The sequence below is a fragment of the Rhinolophus sinicus genome, linkage group LG11 (assembly GCF_036562045.2).
Source record: "Rhinolophus sinicus isolate RSC01 linkage group LG11, ASM3656204v1, whole genome shotgun sequence".
NCBI lineage: Eukaryota > Metazoa > Chordata > Mammalia > Chiroptera > Rhinolophidae > Rhinolophus > Rhinolophus sinicus.
The window spans coordinates 23,047-43,081 of NC_133760.1; the positions used below are offsets into that span (position 1 = coordinate 23,047).

Genomic DNA, 20,035 nt, shown 5'->3' on the forward strand with positions numbered 1-20,035 from the left:
TGATTGGACTAGATGCTCCCTACAAATGTTATATACCTTAATCCAAAAAGAAGAAGCACAGCGCACACTAACACAAGGAGACTCCTACATGTGGAGATCTATGTTCCCCATTCCAAAGGATGCTTGGATAGCAAACGTCAAGCCCAATGTTACGTGCACTCTAGATGTGGTAGCAGCACTGTAACTTGTTACATACCCATAATAACTAACCTGCTATGCTCTTTTCATGTTCTGCCCATTATCTAGGGTAATTATTTTTTACAGCCACACATTGAAGGCACCCATATAGGTAATAATAATAATAGTACTTATAAGCTTACAGATTGTATATCTACAGATAAAGGCTTTGCATGTAATGGTTTATTTCGAATGATGGAACCCTGTTTACTTTCTCATTCTGTTAATCTATGTACTCTAACGATTTTTCCCATAGCCAATTTCTCTCTCCTATATGAAATAGAACCACAGCATATATGCCTTGCTAGCTCTAATGCTGCCAAACTAGCCGCCATGGGATTACTGTCCCCTTTCTCGGGATGTCTGCAGCATCTCGAGTTGCTCCACTGGAACGGTGATTTTTCTACTTAACTCCCGATCTAGAAGCTGATGTATCCCTTACGTAGATCCCCCGGCGGTTACAGCCTCCTGCTACCTATATACACTTGTCCTTGGCTCGAATATTACAGAACTCTCAACTCTTGCAAATCCACCTGGATCATAATGCCCAGTCCCTCGCTGAACATCAGATTATGACTCCCACTGTCAGTAATAAACTGAAGGGCCTCTCACATGTTATAACCCAAGACTCCAATCATCATTGGTATGATTTTCTATTCACCAGCACAACCGCGCATAAGTATTTCAAAGCAATATTTACTCCCCTATTAATCATTGTGAGCATTTTACTGTTATTGTGTATATGCAAATGTTGGATGTACTGTCGCATACAAAAAGTGCACACTGCATTCATGTTTCAAAACCGCTATGTAAACTATGCTTATGCTGCCACGCAGCCCTAGGGCCGAATTGTAAGGAATAGAAAATATGAAGGTCTGCCTGGGAACATTTGGGGATGTAAACTGTCACAGTGGCTGGGATACGTGCTTGGCCTTGAAAGGATTGGCTACCTTCCCAAGGACCAAGAAAATATTTACAGGATGTGGAGCCTGGCCTTCGCCTTGGTGCAGGTGGGCCGAGCTCCGATACATCTAATCTCGTACCAAGGACTGGCCCCGGCTCCTAGCCAGATCCGAGACCAGTTCCTTGTGTTGCTAACATGTATGCTTATTGGCTCCTTGCCACTGTTGTTAGTGAAGTCCTCAAAACCCCAGAAAGCCAAGGCAGGCACAACAGTAGTTGTTGTTCCCTGGCCGTCTTGGCTGCTACAAGATATTCCGCCCGTGTTGAAGACTTTACTTGACTGGGATTTCGCCTGTGCTGTTGAAGGGCCGGTGCTGTTTCTGTGCATGATGTTTTGCCTGTGCTGATGAAAGGCCGTTGCTGTTTCTGTGACGCTAATTGACTGGGCCCTGGTGGTCTGATGAATTGCCTCCTTGCTTGTTAGTGGTATGATGATATATCCCCCTAATCTCTGTCTTGTCTTACTTACTTTCACTTTATAATAAAACTCTTTAACCCCTTCATCCCGTCTTGTGGTGATGTGTCTTGTGTATCGGGCCTTGAAATTAAGTCCGTGCACAGCAATCAATAATACTTATCGATACAATGTCTGACAGGACTTTAGAACAAAATGAAAATGTAATGGACTGAGGCCTCATTTAGAATCTCCAGTTGTGAAAACAGTATCTGTAATAAACAATGGTCAGAGCCTTCATTTTCCAAAGTAAACACAAACTCAGAATAGTTTCCAGAGTCATTCTTTATATACGGAACACTCAGTAAATCCCCCAAAACTTATTAGTGAAAATAGGAAAACTGTTACCATTATAGAGGAAGAATGGGGCATATAGGACCTGAATCAAGTGGATGAAGGTAACACCAGCTGTGAGGGGACAAACTGGTGTGGGCTGCCTGATGCACATGGATGAACCCATCATCTGTCCTGTTATCATTGGGGAAAAGTGAATTATGACATGGATCTAATCACAAGGAAACAGGTGCTTTATGCTTATTTTAAGCCACATGGGACTCCTATATCTGCTAACCTTTAGTTTAGTTTAAATAGTCTTTCCTTAGCATTCTAGACAGTCTTTCTATTGTGTGTATTTGTGCATTTTCTGAATCCTGGTCTCCAGCAGAGCTGAGGGAGCATCCAGATGGAACCTAAACACGAAATGTTCTCCTTCACTGATATCCCAGAATCCAACCCCATCATCCATGCGAATCTTGGCTATCAACACACTCCTATGCCATCCTGTCACAAAGGGAACCCTTTCAATGTTGCAGGTCAGTAGTTGAAGATGTAGGAAGTCAGGATGGAGAAGTGGACAGAAGGTCTGAGACATAGGGAAGAATTAATCTAAAGACCTGGCCTTGACTATCATAAGAAGAAAAAGAGGGAAAAAACATGCTGAAAATATATTGGTTAGCTAGAAACGTCGTAAGAAGTTATGGTTTGCAAGTTCTAAATACATGACATTAATGGGTGTATAAAAACCCTGAATTGAGACACAATACTTGAGAACCCGTCGTTTCTATCTCTTCTTCCTCCTCAGTGACATGGGGAGTCAGGCCTGCACCTTGAGAAGCTGAGTTGAAAGCACCAGCAGAGCCTTCATCTGCTACCACATCCACAGGCAGGACCCTGAAATGCAGAGGCCCCCCTCCCTGTCCTCGGTCACAGGAGAATCAGGGGCAATTATCTCCTACATGGAATCAAACAGAGGGTTCCATCCTGTTGTCAGGTGCCCTCCTTCCCCACACCCACAAATCCTGGTACAGATGGGGAATGTGGGGTGCATGGCCATGCCCACCTTGCAAGCCCATGTAAGGCAGACTTCACCTCCCCTTGGACCAAAGTATGGATTCTAATTATATTTCCTGTGACAGATAAATTAGCATTTGTTAAGCAGAGAGTCTTCAGTTGGATGCTGAGCCCACAGTTCAACAAAAGAGCACAGGGAAACTGAAACAGACAAGCTTCTTATCCTCACAATCCTGCAGGAAGGACACAGCATGCCTGGAAGGGCCACATGGGGAGGCCGAGGCAGGACGCACCAGAGAAGGGCAGGACCCAGGGCACATGCCTTTATTAGGTTTTACAGGACAAGTGATTTGGGGTTCTCCAGCTCAGTCCAAGTTGGTCAATTGAAACGAAAAACAGCAAGGTTTTGGTAAGCTCTGCAGGGATCTATCCAGGGGGTATACAAGGCATAGTCCTTCAGAGGCGGGGGACACTTGCTCACAAGGGCTGCTGGAGAAGTAATAACGGGAACTTACATTCACTTGTGAGTCTGTGACCTGTTGTCTGCACAACAGTGTATGCACTAGTGGAAGGGGCCAGTGTCACTTCAAGACAACTTGGCTACACATCATGGATTCTAAGGCAGCAATATGGTAGTTTAGCTAAACTCTCTACAGCACTACTGTATCACCTTTATTGTAACCATCATAATTCTCTAGTAGTTACAATCAGGAGAAGAGAGTACAATATGTAAATTATGGGGAAAATAGCCTCACATTATTTGCAGATTAAGAACACAAAGAAAAGGGATTCCTAATGCTGTCCTTCCCCAGCATCACCGAATAGCAATTGTTGACTAGCACTGTGACTAAGGTGGGAGAGGTCAATGTAGGTGGCAGAATAACAAGTCACTGACTACACATCAGTGTTAGTACATTAAAATCATTCGCGTTTTTATTAAAAATAAAAGTTCACACGTAGTTTAAATAAAGCATGGCAAATATCCTGTAAGATCCATGGACGAAATACAGATACAAGCATTTAAGAAACATTCTGGTTGTTCTGATATAGTAACCTTAGAGCTCCGTTTTCCATGGATTTGAAGACTGGGGCTCATTGTTTAGGAAACATGAATGTACAATAATTATGCACTTAGGGATGAGTTGTCTGTCCTTTTCTCAGGTACCTCTAAGGACTTCTTTTTTTTCAACCACATCAAATAATACTCAACGACGCCTATCTTTCGCTACTACAAAAATACATCATGGTTTTAATGAACCGCCACGTATTTTGCTTAAAGAACAAGTGGAAAAACTAGTTAAAATTCAGAATATTCCTGTCTTACGTTAATGCGGAGAACGATGTCCTGAACACCTACCTGACAGTGACTTACATCAATGTTCTAAGTCAACCAAACAGCATCTCCACTTAGATTTCTTCCTACATTGTGTATTACAGTGCCCTCAGCCTTCCAGGGAGAAGGAGATCTGAGTGAATCCCACAAAACATACAAGGGCTCTCAGATCTTTGAGGCAGCAACAATCTACCCATGATTCATACACACACACACTAGGTGTAAAAATACAGTGTCAAGTGACTTTAGAGAGGATTTACATTAATATTTCCTTTTGAAAAACAAAATCGTTGAGTAATGTCAATATATAAAAATACATTGAAAGTAATACCTGTCCAACATCCCTCCCTTTCTTAAGTTGAAACATACTAAGAAGAAAGTTTTCTAAGTTTTTTAACTTTTGCTTATTTACTGTAAGTATTCTGATTTAAGGTAAGCTGTGAAGGGTGTTCTTGACTTACTACTCGCTAATGTCAATTCTCTGATATTCCACATTTGATTTTTGATGAACACTTCCCTACATTTTTTACATCTTAAAGTCACTTTATAGCAAAAATTCTGTGGGGTTTTCTGAAGTGTATATTTTCAATGAAGGTCTTTCATCATGTATAAGAAATGAAGAATTTCTCTCCAGTACATATTCTCAGTTATTGAGGGAGGTTGTAGGTCCAGCAATAAGGTTTTCCAAATTCTTCACTTACAATACTTCTGTCCATTATGAATTCGCACATGTCGAGTAAGCTGTAAACGGTGAATAAAGGCTTTTCCACATTCTGTACATTTGTAACGCTTCTCTCCAGTATGAATTCTCTCATGAAGACTAAGATGTGAACACCGGTTAAAGGCTTTGCCACATTGCTCACATTTGTAAGGTCTCTCTCCAGTATGAATTCTCACATGTGTAGTAAGCTGTGAACGGTAAATAAAAGCTTTTCCACATTCTCCACATTTGTAAGGTTTCTCTCCACTATGAATTCTCTGATGTTGAGTAAGACATGAACTCCTAAAGAAGGCTTTACCACATTCTCTACATTGGTAAGGCTTCTCTCCACTATGGATTATCTCATGTCTAGTAAGATGTGAACGCCCATTAAAGGCTTTGCCACACTGTTCACATTTGTAAGGCTTCTCTCCTGTATGGATTCTCCCATGTACAGTAAGATGTGCACGTTGAGTAAAGGCTTTGCCACATTGTTCACATTTGTAAGGTTTCTCTGTAGTATGAATTCTCTCATGTCTAGAAAGATGTGAACGTCGAATAAAGGCTTTGCCACATTCTCTACACTTGTAAGTCTTCTCTTCAGCATGGATTTTCTTACATCTGTTTAGACTGGGTAATCGAATAAAGACTCTCCCACAGTGATTACATTTGTAAGGTTCCTCCCAAGTATGAATATTCTCATGTTCAGTAAGATTTAAAGATCGGTTCAAAGATTTGTAACTTTCACTGTATTTCTTTGTCTTCTCTACAATATGACGATTCTGATATATAATATTTGAGCTTTGATCAAAGACATTGCCATATGTACAATGGTTCTCTGGATACTGAGTTGTCTGATACTTATTAGGATTTGACCCTTCTCTGAAGTTTTTGCAAGAGTCATTGAATTGATAACTCCTCTCTCCATTACACGTACTCTGGTAATCATTGAAGACAGAAAGGAATTTAGTAAGGGCTCTAATTTCATTAAACATGTAAAGTTGTTCCCAATACCACTGTGATACCTATGGAACCATGAGGCTTATATACATACCCTCCCATTATTTTCTATAATGAAAATTAGAGAATTTGGAACAAGGAAGGATTTTTTTCTCAGTGAAACAGATTATTCTGCAAAAGTAACTGCCTTAAAGTGACAGTTTTCCCAAGACGTCTTATATCTTTGATCTTTTTGGCAAATTTTACTATGAGTAATGGTCCCAGTTTGGTTATGTCCATCATAATATCCCTCAGTCCTTCACAACCCCTCTCACATTCCCACTTTTTCAATAAGGGTACATTCTCAAGGCCACACCTTCCAGATCTTACCAGAAGCATTCTGTGGAATGAATCTTCCATGTCCAGTGTTGGCAACAAGCCCTGGGTGTCTTCCGAAGGCATAACTGCAAGGCACCAAATAAATTATTACTCTTCCTACAGTCAGGTAAATTCTACTGCATGAATGTGATACTTATTATAGGACTTAGGAAGATGGCGTAAGAGCTAGCACAAAAATTTTGCTCCTCTATGGAGAGTACTAATCATTTTAGAAGGGAGTTCAGAGTTAACAGCATGCCTAGGAAAGAGTCACATCTAAAGGGAAAGAAAAGTTGCTTATGTTTGCTGATAATAGTCGCTAACGCTCCCTGGCACACCATGGCAATACTGCAAGAAAACACCAATTCCCAGTTTCTTCTCAGGAGGGAATTAGCTGAGTATACTGTGTGTCCAATGGTGTCCTTTCACTGCAGCTGCCTGAGGGACTCATTTATCTTCTGCATGACACCAAGTGCTAAGGGAATGGCAGTGCAATGTGAATGCATTGTGGTGGCCACTAAGAAAAATGGTGAGTAATTGTTCAAACACCACAAAGACTGCAGTACTGAAGACAAACATCAAGGATAGGAAGGTACCACTGCCTCTGAAGAAGAAACGGAAAACATTTTACAGTGGAATATTACGCACAAAAAACACAGAGAACACATATTCCTAGAATAGGATTGACAGGCCTCAGAATTTCAAGTATAGCTGCCTGTTATTTGTGTTCTCCTGTACAAAGCAAGTACAAAGCCTGGGATGGTGGCTGTTTCTGCTCCCAAAGCTCAACAAAAGATCACAAGGCTTACAAAGAACAGAAAAACATGCTACAATCACAGGAAAAACTAAATCTCCACACACTGGCCCTAAATTAACAGAGCTATTAATAACCTGACCAAGAATACAAAATACTTTTTAAAACGTTTTAAGTTACCCCCATGATAACCACAATAAAATAGCTATACCAGACACACAAAAACAAGTGAGAAAAAGATCAGAAGCATGTCACTGTCAAAAAAAAAAAAAAAAAAAAAATCATAGAAACAAAATGGAACACAGTAGAGGGGAAAAGTGGGACAAAGGAGCTACAAAAAGTGCAGAAAACAATTCTAAAATGGTTATAGTAGTCCCTCCCTCTAATATATTAGTTTAAATGAAAACAGATAAAAGTCCCCCAATTAAAAGACATAAGTTGGCTGAATGGATTAAAAAATCAAAATCCAACACCTGTCTACAAGAGACTCATTTTAGATGTGAAGACATGAGGTCAGAGTTAAGTTAGCGACCTCATCCTAGAAAAAGTGCCACATACCTCACTGCTGAATCACTATGGTCACCTTAGAAGTTCTCCCCTTGGGAAGCTATGCACTGATGCCAGTGCCTAGTCCACCCTTCAAAGCAATTTTGGAACTCTTTTTCTGGAATGGCCATCAGAGCTGTCGTCATGTTACCCTTGATGTCCTGAATGTCATCAAAATGTCTTCCTTTCAATATTTCCTTTATCTTTGGGTAAAGGAAGAAATCACTGGGGGCCAGATCAGGTGAGTAGGGAGGGTTTTCCAATAGTTATTTGTTTCCTGGCTAAAAACTCCCTCAGGAAACAGGGCTGTGTCAGCTGGTGCATTGTGACACAGAACCATGAATTGTTGGTGAAAAGTTCAGGTCATCTAACTTTTTCATGCATTTCCAAATAGCAAACTTGGTTAACTGTTTGTCCAGTTGGTACAAATTAATCATGAATAAACCCTCTGACATCAAAAAGGGTTAGCAACAAGTTCACAAACTTAATTGTCAGACCTCGTAACTAAAAGGATGGAAAAAGGAATTCCATACAGAGCAGTTACTGAAAAAAACATAGGTGGCCATACTAGTATCAGAGAAATACACAGTGTCAAAAAGTGTCACAACATAAAGAATATTATGTAATAATGAAAGGGTGAATTCACCGAGAAGCTAACAATTATATTTATGTAAAAATTGTGCAGCAAAAACAGTACTGTGGTTCATGAAAACATTATAAACACAACTACTATATGACCCAGCAATTCCAATTCTGGACATTAATCCAAGAAATACCAAAAAACAATTTGAAAAGATATATGCACCCCTACATCCACTGCAACATTATTTAAAATAGACAAGAAGTGCTAGCAATCTATGTGTCCATCAATAGAGCAGTAGATAAAGATGTGATAGATACACACAGTGAAATGATATTCAGCCAAATCAAAGACGGAAATGTGGGCAGTGGCCACATCATGGAAGGACCTAGAGGTTACTATGCTGAGTGAGATAAGTCAGACACAGAAAGACTAATAGCATACAATTTTACTGATATGTGGAATCCAAAAAACTAAAAGCGAACAAATAAAACAAATCAGAAAAAGATTCACAGATACAATTTACTGATAGTTACCAGAAGAGAGGGCCATAAGGAAAGGTGAAAACGGGGTTGAGAGGTATGAACGTCTAGTTACGAAATGAGTAAAACATGAAATGTAATGTAGCAGAGGGAATATAGTCAATGTTATATCATGATACCTTTGTCAGGTGGCATATGAGTCCTTGACTCAGCATAATGATACTTCGTAAGATATGTAAATGAAGAATCACCATGTTATAAACTGAAACTAATATAATATTGCATATCAACTATACTTTAATAATAGAAATAAACAAATAAAATGGTTGATCACATTTTGAATCACAATGAAAATTTTAATATCTTTCTACTGTTTCAATTTTTGTAACAATCATTATCTTTATAATACAAAAAACACCAAAATAACAAAAATTTTTTTTAAAAGGGCCATATTTGATAGTGCTGTACAATGAATTAAAAGATTTCATTAGAGTTGATGTAATATTGTCAGAAAATTGATATGTAAAATCTTCCCCATAAACATGTGACTCATTGTGTTTATTCCAGGAATGAACCCATATCTGGAACTGTAATGAAAATGTTATTAAATACAAAGTAAACTTAATTTCATATACTTAAGATTTTTTTCAAGGCAAATTCTTAACCAAGTTTTTGCAATCCATAATATTAAGTTCTGAACTCCCACGTTTGAAACCAAATATTAAGGAGCAAAAATGAACACGTCATCCTCATCAAGAGTAGAACATGAGAAGCCACAGACTGGGAAAGAATATTTGCAAAAACATACCTGTAAAGGTCTGCTATACAAAGCATACAAAGAAGTCTTAAAACTGATTGATGAGAAAACTACCAACCTGATTAAAAAATGGGCCAAAGATCTAAACAGACACAACATCAGACAAGACATACAGAAGGCAAAATGATATATAAAGAGATGCTCCACATCATATGTCACAGGGAAATGCACATGAAAACAATGAGAATTAAACACACAGCAAATTAAACACCACTACACACCTATTAGGAGGGGCCAGAACCCAGAACACGGACAACAAGTGCTGGTGAGGACGTGGAGCAGCAGGAACTCTCACTCACTGCCGGTGGGAACGCAAAATGCTGCAGCCTTTGGGTACAGTTTGGTGGTTCTTTCAAAAATACATACACTAACCATATGGGCCAGCAATTGTGCTCCTCAGTAACCAAATAGTTGAAAATGTTTATCCACCCAATACCCCACACATGCGTGTTCACAGCAACTTTATTTATAATTTCCAAAACTAGGAAGCAACCAAGATATCTGCCAAGAGGTGAATGGAAGAGTGGACTGTGGCACACACAGAAAATAGAATATTATTCAGTGCTATAAAGAAAAAAGCTTTCCATGAAAAGACATGGAGGAAACCTAGATATACATTAAGTGAAAAAAAGCCAATCTGAAGAGGCCACATAATGTATGAGTCCAGCTATGACATTCTAGAAAAGGCAAAATGATGGAGGCAGTGAACAGATCACTGGTGGCTCGGGTTTAGGGGAGGGACAGATGAACAGGCAGAGCACAGGGAATATTCAGGGCCGTGACACTACTCTGTATGACACATGTCATCATAAATGTGTCCACACTCTCAGAATGCACTGCCCCACAGTGAACCCCAAGATGGACAATGACATGTGAGCTTTGCTTCATCTATGTAACAAATGTACCACTTCGGGGGGGAATAGAGGAGGAAAGCTGTGCATGTGGGAATTCTCTGTGACTTCTACTCAATTTTGCTGTGACCTAAAACTGCTATTAACATAAAAATCATCCTCAGACTTCTGTTTCTCTGAACTATCTGATCTCAGGTCCATGTATCTTTCCAGTAGTTCGTTATGTTCACACAAGAATATACATGTTTGTATCCGCTATTTTAAAAAACCCAGTGTCACCACACACCAATCAGGATGACCACTGTAGGATGACAAGAGAATTAGGATGGTCAAAGACACACAAAATTATCAAGTGTTGGCAAAACTGTGGAGAAACTGGAACCCTTATGCACTCTTGGATGAAATATTAATTGGTGGAAACAATATGAAGGTCTTCCAAAAAACTAAAAATAGAATCCTGCTATTATGCAGCCTTCCCACTTCTGAGTACATTTCCAAGAGACTTCAAAGGAGGCTCTGCAAGAGCCATGTGCACATCCATACATACTATAGCATTATTCACAAAACCTGAAATAGGTGGAAGCAACCTAAATGGCCACTAAAACGGTAAAGAAAATGTAGCATATACACAGAACAGAATGTTATTCAGCCTTGAAATAGAAACAGATGCTCTCACTTGATACAATGCAGACAAACCTTCAGTACATTCAAGTAAAGCTCATGAATCACAAAGACACAGATACTATAAGAGTCCACTTCTGTGAGTCACCTAATGCAGTCCTCCTCATAGAACAAAAGGAAGGCGTGGGGTGAACGGAAATGAGGAAGTGCTTGTTTAATGGGTCCTCAGCCAGTTTTGCAAGATGGAAATTTCCAGAGATCAGTTGCACAACAATGTGAATATACTTAACATGACTGGACTATAGTTACAGGTAGGAGATTTTTTAGTCAAATTTTTGACAGAAATTGAAAATGAAAAATATCATCTAAAAGACATACAGTTATAAAACATTTCAAAAATTATCTGGAATTCAAAAAAGTGATTCTCTCACAAAGAGAACATAAAATAACCAGTAAATAGATGTAAAATGAAGACTATTACCACAACTACTTAACTACGCAGGATAAGAAAAGACTGACCATTAACTAAGGAAAGAAAGAAATAAGTCATGCACAAAGTCAGGATAAAATGATGAGACAGGTTAGTCAGTATGATTGCTGGTAGAGGGAGGGGAGGGAGGTGGGGTTCCCTGGTGGAATAAACAAAAAGCAGCCATATCCTGAAACTTCAGGTTCTGGAATGTCTCCTTCACTCCAGGAAAAAGATAGGAGAACACACGTTGAGGTTAATAATTATCTCAAATCCCTTCTGGCCGGACAAAGGAGCAGATCTGATAGCTAGGAATGGGTTAGTTCATTAATCCCTTCAGAATGGCAAACAGGACAAACCTGACAGATGAATTCCATTAAAAGGCTTCAGTCCCCTTAGTAGGAGCTTTTGCTCAGTCACTGGGCTTCCCAGTTTCGGGTACCCTCTCCCGCTTGGGAGCTGCAACCTCTTCTGCTGCCTCTAATAAACTATCTTCCTTTACAACTCTTTCCCTCTCCCTGGTCTGTGTGTTCATTCTTCGGCTTCATGAGATAGGATCCCGGCCCACACCCAGAAACTGCTGGCAGATCCAACATTATTATATCAATGATACACACAAACATGCACCTAATTTTAATGACAACAGACATATGCCTGATTCCTTGTGAATCAAACCTCACATTGTCTTAAGTGTACTGAGCTGAAAATTGTCATTAGCATTCATAATGTATGAGTAACAACCAAAAAAGAAAGTAACAAAATTTGAGGAGACTACCATAAAATAGGAAACTCACTGTTATGGAATTGCAAAATAACAATAAGAGAAAATGGATCTCCAGAATTCTTAACACTACACAAATGTACTATTGAAGAGAGTCCTTCTGTATAACTCATTTTCCACAGTGAGTGTGGTCACACAAACAGCAAGCATTCTGAATCATTGGAGTATGTGTTGTAGGGCAGGCACTTTTCACAGACAATGCATTAGAATCATTCATAAACAGCTCTAAAGAAAAATTTTAATAAATAAGCATGGAAATGACATTGGAGAAATTTTTAGGTTATTAATATATTGCTACTATTCTTACAGAAAATATAGAGGCTGTAATGCGTCATATAGAGAAAAACCCCTTCGTTTCTAAATACAGGAACAACAAAAAAGTTGTAAAATACCACAGAATCAGTGACCTATAAAATCAACATTTAAAGTTAAAGTACACCATTACTGAGCGACATGCTGAGGAAGGCAGACAACAAACCTCAAGATTACTTTTTTCCTGAAGTAAACTGAAATTGAGGAAGCAAACATTATCTGAAATATGGGAGCCTAATAATTCTAAACCTCACTTCTTACCAAAGGAGTTCATTCTAGCACATGTATCAGCACTTCTCCATCTAAAACCACTAATCTGACAAAGATCTAATCAGAAAGTGAAAACATACAAAACAGGCCCAGGTAGCTTTGGACTGAACAAGATAGAATCATAACATGACAGTCATTAAGAAATCAGGGAACAATGGAGTCTCCTATTATTATGGACAATGTTCTAAGCTCCCCCATGGCATGAATTCATTTAAGAATCCTGTGAGGTAAACAGATACATTAAACTATTCTAACATGGAGGAATTGGAGAGTAGATACTCAAAATTTCTAATGTTAGTTCATACAAAGAAAAAGGACATTTTGAAGTGAAAACAAGTTTATGGTTTCTCACTTTAGGGAGGTGACTAGTGCTGACATAAAATTACTGAGTCTGAACTTTGCAGGGTCATGTTTGAAGCCTCCTTAGGATTAGAAATTATAAAGCAGAAAACATGAGACATGTGTCACCAGTGTCTCTGAGATTTCTGCTCCAAATTCCAGGACCTCCACCACTTCCTTCACAAACTCCTTACATGAGACAAGAACAGAACTTTAAAAATGGCTTCAGGGAGAATTACTCAGCTAGAGCACAGATTTTCCCCGGCCCCTGAGGCAATGGAACAATTGCCACACCATGGCGGCCCCCACAGTCCAGGGGGAGGACATCGGCCCTCACTGCGATGAGACCCAGATCACGGAGCAGGAGGACCGTCCCTAGAGGATGTAGGAGCACGGGACGTGTTGGACAGGACTGTCCTCTGTGACAGCAACAGACAGAAACCTGGGCTTCTCACATCCTTTCCACTGAAGCGGAGCTTCCCAAACCTCATCTTAAGGTCTGGCTCCTCCAGGACCATTGGCCCTCTCACCTGTGTCACCTGCCTCCTTCATTCCCACCTACCTGGGTGGATGGACACTGTCTTTTCTTGCTTCACATCCCAGGTCTCTTTCATTCTCTCCAAAAAGGAGACTAGGTCTGGCTTAGAGACAGCAAGACCTGTTTATTAGAAAAAGGAACATGGATTTTGATGGAGATTCTTCAATTTCTAATCCAGTATGTGCTCAGTTGGGAAGAAAGGACATTGCAGAAAATTAGAATATTCTAGAAAAGGATGCCCCCCAAAACACTTTTCTGACAGCACCTTTACTCTATTAGACAACGTGGAACCTGAGTTCCACTCCAAGGGCATCATGAAGACTTCTTTTCTACACCAGCAAACCCCCAATTTGCTTCTTTTCTACACCAGCAAACCCCCAGTTTGCTCCTCAGAGCCGGGATCTGAAACTACCACACAAAGCAGAAGCTCCCAGGAGGCGCTGTACTGATGAAGGAAACACAACCCTGCGGTGGGGTAGGAGTTCTGGAAGGAAGTCACCCTCACCCAGGGAGCACAGGTTCCTGTAGTTCTCCAGCATCACGTCCATGTACAGTTTCCGCTCAGCTGGGTGCAGACATTCCCACTCCTCCTGAGAGAAATCTATGGCCACATCCCTGAATGTCAACCGTCCCTAAAACAAAAGACATATTTACCACGTGGCCACAGGCAAGGTCATAAAATGACTCCATATGAAAACAGAGTTAAGAGAACTGGTTTTTGACCTAGAAGAGTGTCTGGAATTAAACAGTAAGGTCACTGACAGTAATAATCTTTAGTATATTTTCTGAGAAAGGAGGATAACATACAGACTTTCCTTTTCTGGAAGATAAATTTTTAGGCATCAACACAGGCATGTGGATTTTTGTGTATTATATTTGTATCATATAGGATACATTGTGTACATTTCTTGGCTGGAAGTGACATGGCAAGTTAGAAATGCAAAGTACTTCTCAAATTTTCATGTTGACAACAAGGAACTGGACTGTTGTAAAAATGCAGATTCTGACTGAGGAGTCCTGGGGTGGGGCCTGAGTTTCCACATTTAACAACATCACTTTTGATTAGTGACACCAATGTCTCTGTTCCATATGTCACACTGTTCAATAGCACAGAGGAAGGAAACAGGGAAAAATTAATACATGACTTTGAGTTTTATGGAATTTACACTTCTCTTAGAAGCATAGCAACACAATTCTTTTTGAAAACTTACTGTATAATAGAGAACATTCTAACTGTATTTTATATATTGATTCATAAAGAACATAAGTAATCTAAGAAAAAATCTTAATCTTCTTCCTGTATGGGAATATTTTGTGAAGCATTTGGTAGAATGGTAGAGCTTGGGTTTTACTCCAAACTGTTTCTAGAATTTATCAAAAAGGTCCACAGCAATATGTATAGACAACCCTCATGAACATTCATAGCAGTTTCTGTAACTGAGAAGAGAAACAACTTAAACAAGTAAGTAGAAAGAATAGCTCAAACCGTGTTAAGACACACAGACATATGGGAACTGTGTGCACATTAAAATTGACAGAGAAAGAAATTTTCACGTCACTGAAATCACAATTATTTTCAATTCTGTAAATCTCATAAATGTTTTTGTGGATGATACTCTGTATTTTATAAACACAATAGGGAGAAGAACACACAATAACATAAGTTATAGGGGCTTTCTCTTTGAAAAAAATTGCATGTCATTTGTGCTGAGCTATACATTACAAATTACCACACTTCAACACTTTAATATGATTCTTGTAAACTTTCTTGAAAACACAAAAAGGGATGAACTAGAGAATGTCTGTGACATGAGTGTGGAATACAATGAAAATTTACAGGAACAAGGCCTGACTGATGAAAGCCTCCACTCCAAAAGCCAAGTATCTCTAGTAAAGAAAGCTGAGGGCCTGCAATTCCCAAAGCAGAGAAACTAGGAAAAGGGAGTTTCAAGAAGAAATGTGATGGTTTTTGCACATCTCTGTGTAAATCCCTCCAGACCCTTATTAACGATAAAGATAAAAATGTTAACTTCATAGTGAAGACAGGACCTCAACCAAGTGAAAATCAGGTGGAAGGAACAAGTGGGTATCAGCTGACTGAGACACACGGAAGAACACACCATCACTGCTGTGATGTTACCGGCAAAAATGAAGAAATAAGGAAATCATAATGTGAATCTGATCATAAAAACATTAGTTTTTTACAAATTTCAATGCATTTATATAGCTCCCACGTTTGTAACTCTAATAGTGCATTTAAACAGTCTTTCTTACCAATCTAGTGAGCAAGTCTCTTCCAATTACTTATTGTTTCCCCCAGAACTCTCCAGCCTATTCTGTGCACTGAGGCATCCTGGGTCCTTGTGCACATTCTTACCCCCGTTCTACAGCCCTGATGCTGCAGTGACGGGACATATGAGGAATGACAATTAATTTTGCGACCTTGCTGCAATGCTGTTGCTAAGCTTTTTTTGATATGAGAGGGATTATTCATTATGAATTTGTACCAACTGGACAAACAGTTAACCAAGTTTACTATTTGGAAGTGATGAAAAGGTTGCATGAAAACGTAAGACAACCTAAACTTTCGCCAATAATTCATGGCTCTTGCATCACGACAATGCACCAGCTCACACAGCACTGCCTGTGAGGGAGCTTTTAGCCAGTAAACAAATAACTGTATTGGAACACCCTCCCTACTCACCTGATCTGGCCCCCAATGACTTCTTTCTTTACCTAAAGATAAAGGAAATATTGAAAGGAAGACATTTTGATGACATTCAGGACATCAAGGGTAATACAACAACAGCTCTGATGGCCATTCCAGAAAGAGTTCCAAAACAGCTTTGAAGAGTAGATTAAGCACTGGTGTTGGTGCACAGCTTCCCAAGGAGAGTACTTCGAATGTGACCGTAGTACTATTCAGCAATGAGGTATGTACCACTTGTTCTAGGATGAGTTCGCAAACTTAATTGTCCGACCATACACCTACACCTCCCTTCTTCAGGACACTGAGCATCTGACTCCACCTAACAGGGACCTTGGACACAACCACCCTGACGGGTGGATTTGTCACAATGGGGATGTTTTCAGTACTTCAGGGTCAGTAATTCACGGTGAGAATTACTCATCTCCTTAGGGAGCCTTAATGGACAGAAGGCAGAGAAGGCTCTGGGAGAAAGGGCAGAGTGTTCTACAGAGCTGATCTTGACTCTCATGAGAGGAAAAGGAAAAAGTAAGTAGTTGAAAAGAACCTCACTAGGCAGAACTTCAGGAGTAGAGAATTAAAGGTGGCAGGTTCTAAACCTACGAATTTTAGGAGGAAAAGCAGACACAACTGGTGACCCAGGGCGGAACGCTTACCTGAGAAGCAGCCATTTTGTCCTCCTCCTGCTCTGGTTTGTTTCCTCAGGTGATGTTCCAGGGAGGAATCACGTGGACATCTTGAGAATGTGCCTTCAAGGGCGTGGGCACAGGCCCTTCATCTGCTTCCTCCAAACTGACAGGCAGAACCTTGAAATGATGATAAGGTCGTCCTCTCTTGTCCTTTGTCACAGTACAGTCAGGGACAAGGAGCTCCTAAGTGAAGACAGAACTGTGTTTTTTCTTTCCTGTCTTCACGTGCCCTCCCCTCACACAGGCACCCACCCATTCCCATACCAATGAGAACGTGGGCTGCTCTCCTGGCCCCCAAAACCCAACACAGCACCCCATTACCTCCCCTGTCCAAAGTCTGCTCTCAACTCTCAGAACTGTGTCCAGGAGCCTCCAGCTAGTCCCTGGCCTGACCTTAGAGTCGCATGAACACCTCACTAATACAATGATGCTCCACCCAAACCACTTGTCCAACTCCCAGGGGGAGGGCACAGGTCACATCACTCCTTAAAATTCCCATGTGACATAGGAGGAACCAGAATGACAAGTTTTGCTTCAATGACCATGCAGGTCCCTGGAGGATCAGGGGCCACTCTAAAGGGGGCCATTACAGTTCTGCAGGTCTGCAGGGGGTCAATGAAATGGCATCTCTAAGTCTCCCTGGGGTGCGGACTTGCCACCCAGACCTGTTTCCTGTCACACTGGGCTACAGATCCCAGACTGCACAAATGGAGCTCTGGGGAGTGTGAGGGATTGAGGCAGGAACGTCTAGAAGGGTTGGCTCCTCAGGTGGATTTTCTTTCTCTTTTCCATGAAATCACAGAGAATCAGCTAAGAGCTATAAAATGATGAACATGTATTTGGTGCTGAAAACTTATAAAGGAGGGTTAGCTGTGGAAATACACAGATCACATTACTTCACCATGCATAGATGAGCTCTGTGGGAACCGAGTTTCGGTCCATCTGGTCCATCTGCACCATCCTTCTACATTTTCAGAGAATGAACAAGAATGACTTGAGGGGACAGCTATTTGGTAGCTTCCAGCTCACTAAATTAACAAAAACACTTAAAAGGAAGACAAAAGCTGCTGAATATCACACTAACTCACCAAACTAGGTTCAACACAAATAGCCTCACCAAATGCACACTGAAGTGGCCTAATATTATTAATAAGTACCAGTGGACGTTTCAACACGATAAGGAGTAGAAAGAATGCAGGGCTTCTCATGTACACTAGACACAATGTTATTAGAAGGGAAATTGATTTGAGATTTTTTTTTTACTGTAATTACTTCTAGGGTCAAAGTTTAAAAGAAAATTAAGATTACCTCATATTTAGAAAAGAGTAAGAGCTGGTAATGCAATGTCACCAGAGCTTATTTCAGAAGTTAATGACTATTACAAAATAGTTAAAATTAGGCAGACTAAGATTTATCTCAATTTGCTTTTTATTAAAACAGTGAATCAAATGTAGGAGAGGTAGAAAGGAAAAAGTAAATTCCATGTAAAAGAAAAAAGGAGGCAATGTTTTTAATATTCCTTGAAAAGTATCATGTAGTCACAGCTTCTGTCATTTCTTGTCCCAGGTCACATCCCTCATGCCATCCCAGGAAATGAGAAGGGACCCATGACTGACTGACACAGGTCTCTTCCCACTGGCTGCATGAGGCTTACGCATGGAAACCATCCGGTGATGAAATATTAAACGCACAAGCCTTAGAAACTGGAATTTTGTAATTCTCATTCTCATCTGTGTGACTGAAAATGCAGCATGTATTAAATTAAATCAACTATAAAGCCACCAGTCATATATCATGACTTCATCACCCACATTCCACCAGCTCACTGCTCATCCAGGTGGGGGCTCCCCTTCTTCCTCTGCTATTATGTATTCCTGTCCATGGATCTGTGTGTCCCTCTTGTCCTGGATTATCTCCACTGCTGTCCTCTCCTGTCCCCCTCACCTCTCCCGATTTCTCCCCTTTCCTCTGTTCTGTTCCCTGCACTTGTTTCGCGAAGCTCTTGAAAGCTCTTTCACCTTCAGTTGCTCTTTCTCCCTAATCTTTCTAACTGCTCCCCATCTTTCTCCCGTGACACTGTCTGTCCTGTTACACCCCTGTGCCAGGACTCGCTGACACCCCCAGCTTAGCTCAGGGAGGCTTCTTGCTGTGCTGTCAACCCCCAACCCCTTTCAGTTCCTGCACTCGGCTCCCCTAACTCTTCTCCTAACCCCTCTCTCCTCTAAAGTGCCTTGTCCTTTGTTGCCCCCACTTCTGCTAACCAGGGGCCCCTCTCCCTTTAGGTTCCCCTTCATCTCTCTGGAGCTCCCCCTTCCCTCCGTATTTCTCCATTTTCTTTCTCCTCTGGCTACTTCTCCGAGTCACTCGTTCTGTCTTACCGTCGCTTTACAAGTCCCTCCCACATCCTGTTTTGCCTCCTCTTTACCGACCCGCACTGACCGTTCTGCCCTCTCACCTGTCTGTTCCTCTCTCATTCTGTCTCCTTCTCGTGACCCCCTCACACCCTCGTTCTGCCGCTTTCCTGGCCGTCCCTTCAGTCCCCGCTCACACAAAGCCCCTCCCCGGGTGAGGGGGTGACCTGGTGACACCCCGCGGTGTTCCCTCCCAAATCCCACCCCCCTGAACAGTGTGCTCTACCTGGGATTCGGGGCCTCTTATTAAACTGGGGCGAGGGGGGTTGCAGGCGGCGGAGGGTCTGCAGAACCCCAGCCCCGGGGGGAGGCGGGGCTCCAGGGGCCGCGTGGCGGGGCTGGGGGAGGGGCGCCAACGGCCGGACTCCATCTCCCGAGTCCATCTCCCAGGACTTCACGCCGCGCGTGGGGGCTGCCCGGTGGAGGGTTTTAAGCAGGAAAACAACGCGGCCGGCGGGGTCTAAGGGCCCGAAGGCGGAGAGACCAGAGGGAGGACGGCCTGTTTACCCGGAAACCCCCGCGGCGGAGCGGTTTGGTATCGGGACGTCTGCCCAGGACGCCGGACTCACCGCTGTAGGGGACGCCGGTGCGGGGACTTCAACGTCCGCAGTGACCGCCAGGCGTCACGTGTGCG

General features: G+C 41.4%; 1 protein-coding gene across 1 annotated transcript in view; it reads right to left on the reverse strand.

Annotated features, from left to right (window-relative positions):
• Window positions 1–3,799: 3,799 nt before the first annotated feature.
• The window catches only part of LOC109439619 (uncharacterized), a 94,474-nt gene continuing 78,238 nt past the window's right edge, over window positions 3,800–20,035 (reverse strand). The window contains 6 exon segments of the mRNA XM_074315856.1: window positions 3,800–5,855; window positions 6,247–6,320; window positions 13,619–13,714; window positions 14,100–14,226; window positions 16,958–17,001; window positions 19,628–19,861. Of these exon segments, the coding sequence (XP_074171957.1) occupies window positions 4,911–5,855; window positions 6,247–6,320; window positions 13,619–13,714; window positions 14,100–14,226; window positions 16,958–17,001; window positions 19,628–19,861 (1,520 nt within the window). The 3' untranslated portion in view covers window positions 3,800–4,910.